We start from the raw sequence: 16,821 nt of genomic DNA, 5'->3' as shown, positions 1-16,821 counted from the left end.
GGCTGATAGCCTGATATAATTTATATTCTGGCTCCAGGTCCTATAATAGAAATTAAAAAGTGGTAATATACTGGACAATAAGTTCGCAGTGGAATACTTTTGAAAAAAAATTTCAACGGACTTTGACTTGGACGGACGTAACGGTAAACGGACAGACTATATTTGAGCAGACATTAATATTAACGGTAGAGCCTCTGGGCCAGCGTCCAATTAATTTCTATTCGAATAAAATCCGGTAGGGTAAATATGGTTCTGTCCTCACTGGACGGCGCCAACCTCTCACTCCGCCATATCTTCAAGAACGCTTAAGCCTGAAGTCTATCTAAGATTTTTTGCGCTCTCGTGAGTAGCAATTACCACAATTATTACAAGATATCTCTGTCTCTGATTGGAGAAAGTAGAGGATAAAAAGACAGTGGACTGAAACTAATTGATAATTTGAAAAAAATGTAATTTACTCGCACATAACTTTATATATTGACTATGATTTAAAAAAATGTAATTTACTCGCACCTAAATGTTAAAATTATACATATTACATATGACTGAAAAAAATCTGGGATGATCATCAGTCATCACCATCTGTGCCATTCACATATTTTAAGTATTTCCCGGTGAAATAAGAAAACATAAAACTGGCGAAGAAAGCGGAAACTTCCAGGAGAAAGAGCGGATAAGTTTTGCTTCCTACTCCTCACTGGACAGCGAAACAATTATCCCTGCACAAGCGTGTCTAATAAGATATTTATCATCAACTACATCACAGTTTTTCCTCACAGTCTCTTTAACATGTTCTCTAGCCTCCTCGCTTAAATCCTGGAACTCAGCTTGTAAGAAGAAGGAGACGACCTCATCGTTTCTCGACCCATTCTCCTCCCGAACAAACTCGTCCACGCCTATATGAGTGATATCCTCCTGGACAGAAACTATCAATTCTGGGTGCTTAGCTCGGATGAAAGACGCTATTTTTGGTGCGGTGAGTGCGTGATTTGCGTGGGTTAGACTGGTGTTAAAGATGTTTTAATCACTTTGGTTTATCAAGTATGTGTACATCTCCGAACATGCAGATTCTCCTTGGTTGAATATGAGAATTTTACCATGAGGTTTCAGAAATTTGACCGCGTGCGAAACTGCCTCAAACGGGTCCTCAAATGTGTACAAGCAGTGTGATAGCATTATGAGGTCGAATAGAGGACTCTCGTATTTCTCATCGAACTCAAACTCTTTGTTGAAGAATGATGTGTCGATATCGTACTTTGTAATATCAAGACTTTTCAGTTCAGTCTCCAACAGCGGAATATGGGCGGGATTCGGCTCGATAGCGTAGATATACCCCAACTTTAGCCCCTGTTCCCTCACCAGCCTTGTCTCAAATTGTCCTCTTCCGGCTCCAATGCTTAACATTCGCACCGGCTCCTTGTCGAAGTTGTTCTCTAGAATGACCCTCCTGGAGATACGAGCCATAAGATCGTATTCAGTGCTGTTAGCTACCAGCACGGCGAATGTTCTCGCATATCCCTCAATAGTGAGGGGGGCAGCAGATTCTCTCCTAGTCATTGCTGGAATTGTAATTTGTCTTGTTAGATGGAGAATACGGAAGTTGTTCAAGGTATCATTAAATGTTATTAGCAAATACAAAACAATTCTAGCTCGCAAATGGAGGTGAAAACTTGCGAATTTTAGGGAATCACGTGACTATGTTTAACACTTTCTCTAGAACTAGAAGTAGATGGCTCTGACGACCTGACGTTTCAAATCCCTAACCCTCTACTGTGACCCACCCTAACCATAACTTTACCCTCGCTCCCACTAAATCGCTCGCCACAATTTAAAAAAAATTCTTTTGTAAAGACTATGAAGGTATGTATAAAACTACTTTAGATCAGCGTATTTTTGGACGCTGATTTCGAATCATACCCCATGACGTAGGGTAAAAATGCTTCCCTGGAGAGTTATGGGCACCACACCATTTTCATTTTGGTCACGTGACACTTGACAGGCTAGTAAAACACTAATTCGATTGTTTAGGACTCGGGTTAGGGTTGGGGTTGTGGTTAGGGTTATGGATAGCTTCGGGGTTAGAGTTGGGAATTGGGATTAGGTTTTATGTAAAACTGTATTGTTCGGCTGCAAAACAATAAAAACCAAAGTCACGTGATAATTTTTGGGCGAGCGAATTAGAAAGAGCCCTTTGCCCTAGCACAAAGTGCAAGTTATTGATGATAATATTCGATGAAATAGTAATTAAAACGCTCAGAGGCATCCAAAACTAATAAAAATCTAAAATGTTTTCATCTTTTTTTGTCGTTTTGTTATTCAATTTTGGCATATAATTGTTTAATAGGCATCTTTGTAAAGATAATAAAATAATTCGGATGCAATATTTTGTTATGTTTTAACGATGTAAACTTGTATAGTGAATTTTACCAAAACCCATAATCATGGGTAGAGTGGACCGCTGCCAGTGTCTCTCTTTCCCAAACAAAAGGAAATGATATTAATTTGATTGACCGTTCTCAAATGCAAGATGATACCGAGAATGAAATCGGTCGCTCGCTTTTCCCATTCATTCACGGCTTACAATCAATCACATGCTGTAAAAATCTCTTTGGGTTGCGTTCGGGTCGATATACCTAGTATTTCGGGATGGGGGGGAACCAACGGGCATTAATGGCAGTATTTTAAAATTTTGCTCAGACTGCCACTGCCATTAATGCCCATTAATGCCCATTAATGCACATTAATGCACATTAATGCCCATATTTAATAGAAAAATCGAAACCATGAGACACGTGCTTTCTCGACAGTAGTAGTTCTCTATCTCAGATGGCAGTCTAATACACAGACCACATGAGCACCAGCTTTCAATCGGTACTAGAGCACTGAGGAGAGATCCTTCCGGGATGTATGATCCTTCTTCGTCTGTATCAGTATCGCATGATCCATAGCCTTGCTGGCTCGGGTGGGCGACAATTGACCCCCGACAATTGACCCTAACCCTAACCCTAACCCTAAGTCCTAACCCTAACCCTAATCCTAACCCTAACCCTAACCCTTACCCTAACCCTGACCCAGGACCCTGACCCTAGCCTAGGACCCAGGACCCTGACCGTACCCTGACCCTGACCCTGACCCTGACCCTGACCCTGACCCTGACCCTGACCCTGACCCTGACCCTGACCCTGACCCTGACCTTTATCCTGACCCTGGCCCAGGACCCTCACCCTAACCCTAACCCTAACCCTAACCCTGACCCTGACCCGGACCCTGACCCTGACCCTAACCCAGGACCCTGACCGTACCTAGGACCCTGACCCAGGACCCTGACCTAGGATCCTGACCTAGGACCCTGACCTAGGATCCTGTATCAGTATCGCATGATCCGTAGCCTTGCTGGCTCGGGTGGGCGACAATTGACCTCCCGACAATTGACCCTAACCCTGACCCTAACCCTAACCCTAAGTCCTAACCCTAACCCTGACCCTAACCCTAACCCTGACCCAGGACCCTGACCCAGGACCCTGACCCTAGCCTAGGACCCAGGACCCTGACCGTACCCTGACCCTGACCCAGGACCCTGACCCTGATTCTGACCCTGACCCTGACCCTGACCCTGACCCTGACCCTGACCCTGACCCTGACCCTGACCCTGACCCTGACCCTGACCTTTATCCTGACCCTGACCCTAACCCTGACCCTGACCCTGACCCTAACCCAGGACCCTGACCGTACCTAGGACCCTGACCCAGGACCCTGACCTAGGATCCTGACCTAGGACCCTGACCTAGGACCCTGACCTAGGATCCTGACCTAGTGGGGAGCATAATTAGATCTCCCAATATCTCGGGATAGGAAGCAGATAAAAAGGTCCGGTTTTGACTAATCTCAGTTATATGTTACATAACAACAATATATTAAAATATAAGGGTGGGTTATTTTTGGGCGTCATGAACCTTTAATAAGGTCTGTAGACAGGATATTTATTGTAGGTATGAAATAGACGTGACCTGAAAGTTTCAAAAGCGAATAAAAAAGTATGGGCATTAATGGCAGTATTTTAAAATTTTGCACAGACTGCCACTGCCATTAATGCCCATTAATGCCCATTAATGCCCATTAATGCCCATAAATGCCCATTAATGCCCGTTGGTTCCCCCCCCCCCCACCCCCCCCCCCCCCCCCCCCCCCCCCCCTTCGGGATAAGGGTGGTACTGGTAGTTAGTGAATTAGCTGAAGTTTATTGATTCTTTATTGCTGAGTACAGCTGCCTTCGGGTAGTTCTTCTTAATCTATTACATTTACAATTGTAAATTAATGGGAAAAGCGAGCGACCGATTTCATTCTCGGTATCATCTTGCATTTGAGAACGGTCAATCAAATTAATATCATTTCCTTTTGTTTGGGAAAGAGAGACACTGGCAGCGGTCCACTCTACCCATGATTATGGGTTTTGGTAAAATATCACCTCTTTTTGATTATAATGTCAGGGTACTTTATAAAGTCGAAATATAAACTGATGTCTTCATTAATAAGGAGGAAGTTTTAACGATTTCGAAATTTTTCCTTTAAAAACATTTCCTTGTGTTTAGGTAAGCATATCGGTCTATCACTGACTGAACATAAAACATTATAATCATTCAAGTTGCCATTAAATTCATATATAATGACATTGAACTGTCGTGGTAAAGCAGAATTTGTTCGAAACCACGAATGAGCAAAATTCTCACCGTTCGCACGTGCAAACTTTGAGCGGTTGTTGCGTGCGCATCCAATACTGAATCGCCGTAAATTTTTGCATAGCGGTATTTTATATATAGTTTGATAAGCGTGCAAAGTTTCAAAAGATTTCAAATAGAACTTGGATCACAACGGGACTCCAAAGTTGATAAAAATCGTGAAAACACAAATTTTCAGTGATTTTAGCAATTTTTAATCAATTTCGGCGTGTCCCCACGTGTGCAACTTTTCGATTTTTAACTTTAAAACTAGCCTAATGCACAATTTATACCTATAGGAAGCAGAACTGAGCTCCACAACCCAAGGGATAGCCCAACACCAGAGAATACTAAATCGCAAAATTGACGTTTTTATAAAATAATTTTTCAAAAAAGCACTAACTTCAAAGGCAAATATCTTTATGAAGGAGTAAGATAAGAAAACTTTCCGGTAGATTTTCAGAATGCTTGAACAATTATCTAAGATAAAATTTCCTCAGATGTTGAAAAAAATTACTTTTAAATGGTGTAAAATCAATTTTAAAAGTTATTACTTTGTCGAAAATCAAGTTTTAAAAACGGTTAACTTGATGACGTCATCAAGGGGTGTTTATGACGTCAAATAATTTTTTTATACAATATAAACTAAAATGTAAACAATTATTTTCAAGATCTGTGGTCGGAAATGGCTGTATCTTTTATACTTTTGAATCTATGGAAACTTAAATTTAGGATACAATTGACTACATTTGACTGTCAAAGCGTCTATCCCTGAATATGTATATATGTATTTGACCAAAACCCATAATCATGGGTAGAGTGGACCGCTGCCAGTGTCTCTCTTTCCCAAACAAAAGGAAATGATATCAATTTGGTTGACCGTTCTCAAATGCAAAATGATACCGAAAATGAAATCGGTCGCTCGCTTTTCCCATTCATTCACGGCTTACGAATTGTAATAAGTTTCGATTGATTAGGTACATCAATCAGATGCTGTAAAAATCTCTTTGGGTTGCGTTCGGGTCGATACCTAGTATTTCGGGGTAAGGGTGGTAGTTATTACTTATTGAATTAGCTGACGTTTATTGAATCTTTATTGCCGAGTACAGCTGCCTTTGGGTAGTTCTTCTTAATCTATTACAATTGTAAATGAATGGGAAAAGCGAGCGACATATTTCATTTTCGGTATCATTTTGCATTTGAGAACGGTCAATCAAATTAATATCATTTCCTTTTGTTTGGGAAAGAGAGACACTGGCAGCGGTCCACTCTACCCATGATTATGGGTTTTGGTCAAATATCATCTCTTTTTGATTATAATGTCAGGGTACTTTATTTATAAAGTCGAAATATAAACTGATATCTTCATAAATAAGGAGGAAGTTTCAACAATTTCGAAATTTTTCCTTTAAAAACATTTCCTTGTGTTTAGGTAAGCATATCGGTCGATCACTGACTGAATATGCCACTTGATACTCATTCAAGTTGGCATTAAATTCATTTATAATGACATTAAACTGTCGTGGCAAAGCAGAATTTGTTGGAAATCACGAATGAGCAAAATTCTCACCTTTCGCACGTGCAAACTTTGAGCGGACGTTGCGTGCGCATCCAATATTGAATCGCCGTAACTTTTTGCATGTAATTGTTTTATATATAGCTTGATAAGCATGCAAAGAGAGACACTGGCAGCGGTCCACTCTACCCATGATTATGGGTTTTGGTCAAATATCATCTATTTTTGATTATAATGTCAGGGTAATTTTTAATCAATTTTAGCAATTTTGTATAGCGGTATTTTATATATAGTTTGATAAGCGTGCAAAGTTTCAAAAGATTTCAAATAGAACTTGGATCACAACGGGACTCCAAAGTTGATAAAAATCGTGAAAACACAAATTTTCGGTGATTTTAGCAATTTTTAATCAATTTGGGCGTGTCCCCACGTGTGCAACTTTTCGATTTTCAACTTTAAAACTAGCCTAATGCACAATTTATACCTATAGGAAGCAGAACTGAGCTCCACAACCCAAGGCATGGCCCAACACCAGAGAATACTAAATCGCAAAATTGACGTTTTTATAAAATAATTCTTCAAAAAAGTACAAACTTCAATGACGAATATCTTTATGAAGGAGCAAGGTAGAAAAACTTTCCGGTAGATTTTCAGAATGCTTAAACAATTATCTAACTTCAATATGTCCTCAAATCTTGAATAAAATTAATTCTTAATGGTGTAAAATCGATTTTAAAAGTGATTACTTTGTCAAAAATCAAGTTTTAAAAACGGTTAACTTGATGACGTCATCAAGGGGTGTTCATGACGTCAAATAATTTGTTTATACAATGTAAACTAAAGTGTAAACAATTATTTTCATGACCTGTGGTCGGAAATGGTTGTATCTTTTATACTTTTGAATCTATGGACAATTAAATACAGGCTACAATTGACTGGCAAAGCGTCTATCCCTGAATATATATGTATATCTGTATGTATGGCAATTGATTAAAAATTGCTAAAATCACTGAAAATTTGTGTTTTCACGATTTTTATCAACTTTGGAGTCCCGTTGTGATCCAAGTTCTATTTGAAATCTTTTGAAACTTTGCACGCTTATCAAACTATATATAAAATACCGCTATGCAAAATTGCTAAAATCACTGAAAATTGCTGTTTTCGTCATTTTCTGTCAACTATAGAGTGCCGTTGTGATTACAGTTCTTTTTGAAATACTTTGAAACTTTGCATGCTCATCAAACTATATATAAAACACCAACATGAAAAAATTTACGGCGATTCAGTATTGGATGCGCACGCAACGACCGCTCAAAGTTTGCACGTGCGAAAGGTGAGAATTTTGCTCATTCGTGATTTCCAACAAATTCTGCTTTGCCACGACAGTTTAATGTCATTATATATGAATTTAATGCCAACTTGAATGAGTATAAAGTGGCATATTCAGTCAGTGATCGACTGATATGCTTACCTAAACACAAGAAAATGTTTTTAAAGGAAAAATTTCGAAATCGTTGAAACTTCTTCCTTATTGATGAAGATATCAGTTTATATTTTGTATTTCAAAGTACCCTGACATTATAATCAAAAATAGATGATATTTGACCAAAACCCATAATCATGGGTAGAGCGAGCGACCGATTTCATTTTCGGTATCATTTTGCATTTGAGAACGGTCAATCAAATTAATATCATTTCCTTTTGTTTGGGAAAGAGAGACACTGGCAGCGGTCCACTCTACCCATGATTATGGGTTTTGGTCAAATATATATATATAATGTATAGATAGATATCACGACAATCTGTCGTAAAACAGGGGTTCTAGAAAACCCACTTTCCGATGCTCCTGAAACCTGAAACTTTTTTTGCAGTCGATTTGATCAACGTCTAGACGCCCTGAAAAATTTCAGATCTCTAACTCAATTTTAACATGGTTTTTAAGGCACCTGAATATGGCGATTTTGGGTTTTTTACCGAATTTCGTATAACAGTGCTGGCGAGTATTTTATGCAAATTTCTTAAAAATCTCAACATAACTATTTTTTATTCCTGTCATCTTTGACATCAAATTAGAATGTTTTGAACTAAAAATAAATCTGCTGAACGACTTCCGATGAGTCTTAATGCCTGAAAAACTCCTGCCGGAGGCGGCGGCCTTCGGCCGCCGCCTCCGGCCGGAGTGCACGCTTCGCGTGCACGAAAGAGGCTTGTAACGTGTACCAAAGGGGGTATAATAGTAAAGGGGGTATAATAGTAAAGGGGGTACATAGTATACCCACAATAAATGCACCGGTCGTGCTTGTCAGCACTGTGATCACGACAATCTGTCGTAAAACAGGGGTTCTAGAAAACCCATTTCCCGATGCTCCTGAAACCTGAAACTTTTTTTGCAGTCGATTTGGTCAACGTCTAAACGCTCTGAAAAATTTCAGATATTTAACTCAATTTTAACATGGTTTTTAAGGCACCTGAATATGGCGATTTTGGGTTTTTTACCGAATTTCGTATAACAGTGCTGGCGAGTATTTTATGCAAATTTCTTAAAAATCTCAACATAACTATTTTTTATTCCTGTCATCTTTGACATTAAATTAGAATGTTTTCAACTAAAAATAAATCTGCTGAACGACTTCCGATGAGTCTTAATGCCTGAAAAACTCCTGCCGGAGGCGGCGGCCTTCGGCCGCCGCCTCCGGCCGGAGTGCACGCTTCGCGTGCACGAAAGAGGCGTGTAACGTGTACCAAAGGGGGTATGATAGTAAAGGGGGTATGATAGTAAAGGGGGTACATAGTATACCCACAATAAATGCAACGGTCGTGCTTGCCAGCACTGTGATTTCCTGCCGCGATAGTGCCAACAAAGCAAGCTAGTAGAATAACCTATCTAGTCCGCTGAATCGATGATAGAAATTGAAATTTACCAAAATTAAAAAGTAGTGATAAAAGTAGTCATACTCATAGTACATATATCCTGGACAATAAGTTCGTAGTGTAATACAAAAAATTTTCAACAAATTTTGACTTAGACAGACCTTATTTAAACGGACATTTAAATGAACGCTAGAGCATCCTCACTCCTGTGTCCAATTAGTGTCCGTCCAAATAAAGTCCGGTGAGTTAATGCCATGGTTTACAGATGAAGCAGAAAGCTAATGACGAAGCAGTGCAGTGTCTAGTTGAGCACACTCAGAAAATAAGTGCTGAAAACAAACTTCTTCGCAAGGTATTCGTCTCATTTCTTGATAATTTCCATTTGGAATGATGGAGATTCAACTGCAAAGTGGATCTCCAATCAAATCCATGTCTGTTTATCCGGCTGGATCGATTTCATACGAACTTTTGATAGTTTTTATATAACAGGAATTGTTGATGTATTCTTGTGTAAATTTGTATAGATCCCGTTTGATGCGACAAGGAAAAATGATCTGATCAGGAAAGGAATTATTCAACGTTTCAATGTTACAACATCTTGGAGGACTTCGCCGCTTCGACGCGCCGCGCAAACTAACATTCTTGCTTCGCATCGATCGTTGCTCTGCTTCGCAGAGCAACGATCTCGACGGATTGACATCGTCAATCAATACAACATCGTATTCATGATCTCAAATTATTTGTTATATACTAGTGTTGAAAGTATTAAAAGAGTTTTCAACACTACTATATAACAAATAATTTGAGATCAAGAATACGATGTTGCAACATTGAAACGTTGAATAATTCCTTTCTTGATCAGATCATTTTTCCTTGTCGCATCAAACGGGATCAATAATAATTGACACAAGAATACATTGCAACCATGCGACTCATAAACAACATTCTAATCCGGATTTGACAGGAATTGTTGACGCTCATCCGAAGATCCCAAGCTCTCACGGAACACAAACTGGAGCTGCAAGGTCAAAGGAAGGGACTTGTCAGGGAACATCAAGTAATTATTTCTTTAATCCTACCGTTAATTAAAGCCGTCTTACATGCATACTACATTGTGATGGAAACTGCATTGCGATGAAAACTGCGATAAAATCCGCGCCGTAACTTTGATTTACTTGAGCCAATTTACATGCGACAATTTCAAACAAAATTGTCGCATGTCGTATAGTATAATCGATGTGTCTAACGTGGATGTTTTAAAATTTCAGATAACAAAAGATTTGAAGAAGCTTCGAAAAGTTCACGTTGATGAGGTTTAGCGGCCTGTAAAGTCCATCTTCCCGAATCTCAAACTCCAGCTTCCAGAAAAACTTTTTCCGTGTTAATCAAACATTCGATTAACTTTCTCATGATATAAAAGTGTACAGTGTATAAGAAAGTTGCAGAGCGTACAATAAAGCTAATGTTTGTACTTTTAGTTCGTAAACTTTTATAATGAATATTCCAGAAATTATGATTTATAGAGATTAACGCTCATTCAGAATTAACTACAATGAACAAACAGAATTTTAAATGGTAGGGTCAAAGAGTTTTGTTTAACTTTATGTTTTTCGTTTTGTATCAGATGTAAATATGTACAAAAGCTGTTCATCCTCTACTGTGAGGAAGTGTAAGTTATAATTTATTAGATATTTCTAGAACTTTTATTCGGCCCAAAATAAGAGTTTTTGGAATTAAACTCAAAATCCACATTGTCTCAAATTTCTTAGGGGAGGGGGACGTTAATTTTACGAGGCGAACATATTGCAAAAACCAGAATTTTTTATTTCTTTTCCTTTGGAAAAGCAAATAAGGTTTCCTGGGGTTATAAAGGCTGCGACAGTTGTGCCGAGGTGCTAGGAGCTTTCTAGAATATTTAAAAAGGTCTATAAATTTACAATTCAGGGGTCGTTTTGTATCACGTGGTGACCCCCACGGTCGTTTCACTATAGTTAGGAGGTGCACGATAAAAATAAACTTGCTCGGATTTTAAAAATTTTTGTACCACTGTTTTCTAGAGATTGTGAGAATTTCCCCAATACCAAATTTGTCATACCCTTTTGGAAAGATCAGTGAGTTTCGCCTAGGTGCCATATTTGATGGTGCGCGGCTTTTGGAGCAAAAGTAGCTGTAAAAGTCGCGTAATTTGACCAAATTCGTCCAAATTTGACCATTTTTGTCGTATTATTCGGATTTATCTTCAGTTCCTTAAATGAGATCATTCTGGAAATTGGCGACGACCTTCCAATAGGGCTTTCACAACTGTCCGAAAAATTTGGTGGATATCGGAGTTGATATAGTGATCAAAATGGGGCAAAATACGCTACTTTTAGCTGTAACATAATGTCTGATGGTTGGATATGCTTTAAATTTTTCGGACACTTTCCTTGTAAGTCTTTAAGTAAGCCTACCAACACCGCGGCAGAAGGAGTAGGGACCTTTTCACGCGCAGATTGGGAAAATACGGCCATCTCGCTCTTAGACAGCTTGATTAGTGTGTTTATTCGTTTTCATTTGACAAATGAAGTACACCAATGTATTCATAAAGGTTTACACATGATCACATAGAAAGAATTTTAAAAATCGGATAAAATCTGTTAAAATGGTAAAAAGAAACCTCCGCGCATTTGGTAATATTGAACGAATTTGCGCCCATAATTTTTGTCTTCATTAAACAATTTCTTGGCTGATAGACACAATACAAAAATTGTGCAGTTAAGTGTAGAAAGCTGAAATGATTTTCTAACCGTACATATTAAAATTTTTCCTCAAAATTGATGTCTTAAATCACAATAGATACCATATTGAAATCAGTCCGCCGATAAAAATATTACATATCTGGCGCAAATATATCTCACTTAATCGTTGTCGGTTTTTAACACAAATTTCTACAAATAAAGTCTTTATTTCTCCAAATGAGCATAATATTCTATTATACAATTAATATTGGCAGTTTTGACATTTTAGTAATAAGAAATGTTTCTTTGGTTGATACGAAAAGATAAAGTTTAGTTTTTTCGGCAGAGAACTATAAGAAGTGATTTGTCCGATGTATCTTCATTGTGGGTTATTCACTGAATTAGAAACATTATTTCCATGTCATCATTCATCATCGTTTGGTGCTTTACCATGCTTGCTGATGGAATACAATGTGGGATATTCCGGTTTCAATTATCACCCATTGACTGTCTGTAGTGTCACACGGTTGACGACTAGAGGAACTGAAAATATGTACGACATTAGTTAAAAGTGTAAACAAGAGAAGTCAGAGTATAAACAGTTAAACTGGTATCCAATTAGTATGTCAAGATGGAGTAAAGTGTAGAATAGTAATGGTTTTATGACCGTTGGGCTTGCATTGAAATTAGGCGGGAAAAATTGTGTACACAGCACTGAGGTCCCTACTCCAAGATGCAAGAAATCGCGCGCGCAAACTTCAAAAGGTCCCTTTTCCAGCCAACCAAAATGGTAGTCGATCTCATAGTAGAATTTGACCGTAGAGAAATTTACTAACTAACATTAATTTTGTTGAAACTACGTTATCATATTTGTTCATAATTTTTAAACTTAAACAATCATCCAAAGTCACAGCAAGTTGTTCATATATTGATAATCTATTGCAGAAATACCGTATTTCTTGTTTTCGGTCGGAGCATGAAACGCAAAATGGGGCAAAATTTGGCAAAAGCTTTAACGTATTATATCAGTAAGATGATTTGATTATAAGGCTGTAGGTACCTCCAATCCTATACTTAATCAGATTTGCTGGTCAAAGATAATTCGGTGACAAATCGAATGAAATGCGTGTAGATTCGGCTGAATTCTAGCACATTCAAGCACATTTTTCTAATCCTAGTAGGTAGATATAATGACGTGGTCATGGTAAGTAAACAAAACTTGAGCATAAAGTTAGCTACTATATTATTGTTAGAAATTACCACAATTGCACTTTTAAACTTTAAAACTGAATCACCAATCAATTCTGGTCACTATTTCAAAGTTTTGAGTCGGCAGAATGTTGTGAATTATGGTTCCTAAGCTATCACTCCAGTTCAATTACACTTTTAAACTTCAAAACTGAATCACCAATCAATCTGGTCACTATTTCAAAGTTTTGAGTCGGCAGAATGTTGTTAATTATGGTTCCTAAGCTATCACTCCAGTTCAATTACACTTTTAAACTTCAAAACTGAATCACCAATCAATCTGGTCACTATTTCAAAGTTTTGATACGGCAGAATGTTGTGAATTATGGTTCCTAAGCTATCACTCCAGTTCAATTACACTTTTAAACTTCAAAACTGAATCACCGATCAATTCTGGTCACTATTTCAAAGTTTTGAGTCGGCAGAATGTTGTGAATTATGGTTCCTAAGCTATCACTCCAGTTCAATTACATTTTCTTACTTCAAAACTGAATCACCAATCAATCCTGGTCACTATTTCAAAGTTTTGAGTCGGCAGAATGTTGTTAATTATGGTTCCTAAGCTATCACTCCAGTTCAATTACACTTTTAAACTTCAAAACTGAATCACCAATCAATCCTGGTCACTATTTCAAAGTTTTGATACGGCAGAATGTTGTGAATTATGGTTCCTAAGCTATCACTCCAGTTCAATTACACTTTTAAACTTCAAAACTGAATCACCAATCAATCCTGGTCACTATTTCAAAGTTTTGAGTCGGCAGAATGTTGTTAATTATGGTTCCTAAGCTATCACTCCAGTTCAATTACACTTTTAAACTTCAAAACTGAATCACCAATCAATCCTGGTCACTATTTCAAAGTTTTGATACGGCAGAATGTTGTGAATTATGGTTCCTAAGCTATCACTCCAGTTCAATTACACTTTTAAACTTCAAAACTGAATCACCGATCAATCCTGGTCACTATTTCAAAGTTTTGATACGGCAGAATGTTGTGAATTATGGTTCCTAAGCTATCACTCCAGTTCAATTACACTTTTAAACTTCAAAACTGAATCACCAATCAATCCTGGTCACTATTTCAAAGTTTTGAGTCGGCAGAATGTTGTTAATTATGGTTCCTAAGCTATCACACCAGTTCAATTACACTTCAAAACTTCAAAACTGAATCACCAATCAATTCTTGTCACTACTTCAAAGTTTTGAGACGGCAGAATGTTGTGAATTATAGCTCATAAGCTATCACTCCAGTTCAATTACATTTTCTTACTTCAAAACTGAATCACCAATCAATCCTGGTCACTATTTCAAAGTTTTGAGTCGGCAGAATGTTGTTAATTATGGTTCCTAAGCTATCACTCCAGTTCAATTACACTTTTAAACTTCAAAACTGAATCACCAATCAATCCTGGTCACTATTTCAAAGTTTTGATACGGCAGAATGTTGTGAATTATGGTTCCTAAGCTATCACTCCAGTTCAATTACACTTTTAAACTTCAAAACTGAATCACCGATCAATTCTGGTCACTATTTCAAAGTTTTGAGTCGGCAGAATGTTGTGAATTATGGTTCCTAAGCTATCACTCCAGTTCAATTACACTTTTAAACTTCAAAACTGAATCACCAATTAATTCTGATCACTATTTCAAAGTTTTGAGTCGGCAGAATGTTGTGAATTATGGTTCCTGAGCTAATAACGTGGTCATGGTAAGTTAATAAAACTTGAGCATAAAGTTAGCTACTATATAGTTGTTAGAAATTACCACAATTGCACTTTTAAACTTCACAACTGAATCACCAATCAATTCTTGTCACTACTTCAAAGTTTTGAGACGGCAGAATGTTGTGAATTGTGGTTCCTAAGCTATCACACCAGTTCAATTACACTTCAAAACTTCAAAACTGAATCACCAATCAATTCTTGTCACTACTTCAAAGTTTTGAGACGGCAGAATGTTGTGAATTATAGCTCATAAGCTATCACTCCAGTTCAATTACACTTTCTTACTTCAAAACTGAATCACCAATCAATCCTGGTCACTATTTCAAAGTTTTGAGTCGGCAGAATGTTGTTAATTATGGTTCCTAAGCTATCACTCCAGTTCAATTACACTTTTAAACTTCAAAACTGAATCACCAATCAATCCTGGTCACTATTTCAAAGTTTTGATACGGCAGAATGTTGTGAATTATGGTTCCTAAGCTATCACTCCAGTTCAATTACACTTTTAAACTTCAAAACTGAATCACCAATCAATCCTGGTCACTATTTCAAAGTTTTGAGTCGGCAGAATGTTGTTAATTATGGTTCCTAAGCTATCACTCCAGTTCAATTACACTTTTAAACTTCAAAACTGAATCACCAATCAATCCTGGTCACTATTTTAAAGTTTTGATACGGCAGAATGTTGTGAATTGTGGTTCCTAAGCTATCACTCCAGTTCAATTACACTTTTAAACTTCAAAACTGAATCACCGATCAATTCTGGTCACTATTTCAAAGTTTTGAGTCGGCAGAATGTTGTGAATTATGGTTCCTAAGCTATCACTTCAGTTCAATTACACTTGCAAATAAATACTTAATAAATAACAAAAATAAATACTTACTGATTGGACGATAGTCTGCTGCCACTGATCCGCAACTCTCCGCTCCAATCGGTTAATCTGGTGTGCTTGACATTTTGCTAGAAAGGGTAAACCCGGTTAAATGTAATCTGTCACAAAAGGTAAGAAAGGCGTGATCAGAAGTCAAAACTAACATCCTAAGCTACCATTCTAGTTGTGGTTGAAAACGAAGAGACACTATGTAACAAAACTAGATGGCCGATTGGGCTAAGCTGTCACCATTTGAATAGACGGTCAAGGGTTCGAATCCCAGTGTCAAATAGCTAAAAATATGTGGATCTACCTTACAATGTACAAGTTACACAGTAAAGTGTTATTTTTCTTAGGTGGGGTTGTTTGAAAATGAAACATGTAAATCCAAAATCTGTTATGTCTCACAAAACTGTGGTTCAACAGACCAAGAAATTTAAACCTTATATCCGAACGACGTCCAAGACCCTGTACGTCATGTACAAATTCATTACAATCTTATATGTTTTAGCCTAATTTATATTTCTTAGCTAAGTTAAATCTTGAGCGGGCCAGCAACAACTGAATACGGTAATGTGATCGTTTAAGTACAAAGAAAAACAGTGCAATTGACAGTGATAAGAAAGTAAGCGTTGCAAAGATTCAAAAGTCGCAGGAATGATACAAATCATACGTGTCATGATCCAACGCGAATGACGAAACAAAATTGCGTTGGCACTTATATTTCATATCCCAATGTCTTGCGCGGCGTAAGATTGTATTTATGACGCGCACAAAATTTACAGCTTTTTGCACTTAAAAAAATTTTTTTCCTATCATGATCAAAAAAAAAGTTATGAACAATTTTATACACCTTTTTTGGCTCATATTTTTGCGATTTTTCCCAACTTTTTTTGCTCTGACACGTACCATTTTTTACAGTTTTCTTCAATTTTTATCAAACCTTCACTATTCATTTATTTAAACATTTTATTTCATGTTTTACATTCCACTTTTGCCGAAACTTTCATAAGTGTTTCCAAAAACTTATTTTGCTATCGCAAACCCCGAATTTTGCCAATTGTACGCGGAAAAGGTCCCTACTCCTTCTGGCTTGTCATACGTTGTATGACCCGCCGCGCACGAAGTGCGCGGCTCCCCCTGTAGCGTCGAAGAC

At 37.6% G+C, this 16,821-nt stretch overlaps 2 protein-coding genes and 1 long non-coding RNA gene across 3 annotated transcripts in view; 2 read left to right on the top strand and 1 right to left on the bottom strand.

The window, feature by feature from the left end:
- LOC134822612 (coiled-coil domain-containing protein 166-like) overlaps nucleotides 1-10,793 on the top strand; it is a 40,529-nt gene extending 29,736 nt beyond the window's left edge. The window contains exons 7-9 of the mRNA XM_063833737.1: nucleotides 9,368-9,454; nucleotides 10,067-10,159; nucleotides 10,371-10,793. Coding sequence (XP_063689807.1) covers nucleotides 9,368-9,454; nucleotides 10,067-10,159; nucleotides 10,371-10,421 — 231 coding nt within the window. The 3' untranslated portion in view covers nucleotides 10,422-10,793. The remainder of the gene's footprint in view (nucleotides 1-9,367; nucleotides 9,455-10,066; nucleotides 10,160-10,370) is intronic.
- Nucleotides 9,892-16,821, top strand: part of LOC134822609 (phospholipase A-2-activating protein-like) — a 78,235-nt gene continuing 71,305 nt past the window's right edge. Inside the window, exon 1 of the mRNA XM_063833733.1 lies at nucleotides 9,892-9,910. The gene's annotated coding sequence lies outside the window, so the exon portion shown is untranslated. The remainder of the gene's footprint in view (nucleotides 9,911-16,821) is intronic.
- LOC134822613 (uncharacterized) lies at nucleotides 11,713-15,756 on the bottom strand. Its single transcript, XR_010161210.1, has 2 exons — nucleotides 15,678-15,756; nucleotides 11,713-12,362 (listed from the first exon to the last, which is right to left on the bottom strand). It is a non-coding gene; the product is annotated as an uncharacterized LOC134822613 (long non-coding RNA).

This window comes from Bolinopsis microptera, chromosome 11 (assembly GCF_026151205.1).
Source record: "Bolinopsis microptera isolate Bmic1 chromosome 11, MBARI_Bmic_1.0, whole genome shotgun sequence".
In the NCBI taxonomy this organism is placed as follows: Eukaryota; Metazoa; Ctenophora; class Tentaculata; order Lobata; family Bolinopsidae; genus Bolinopsis; species Bolinopsis microptera.
Note: the sequence above shows the minus strand (reverse complement) of the source record. Positions and strands in the feature narration are given on the sequence as shown.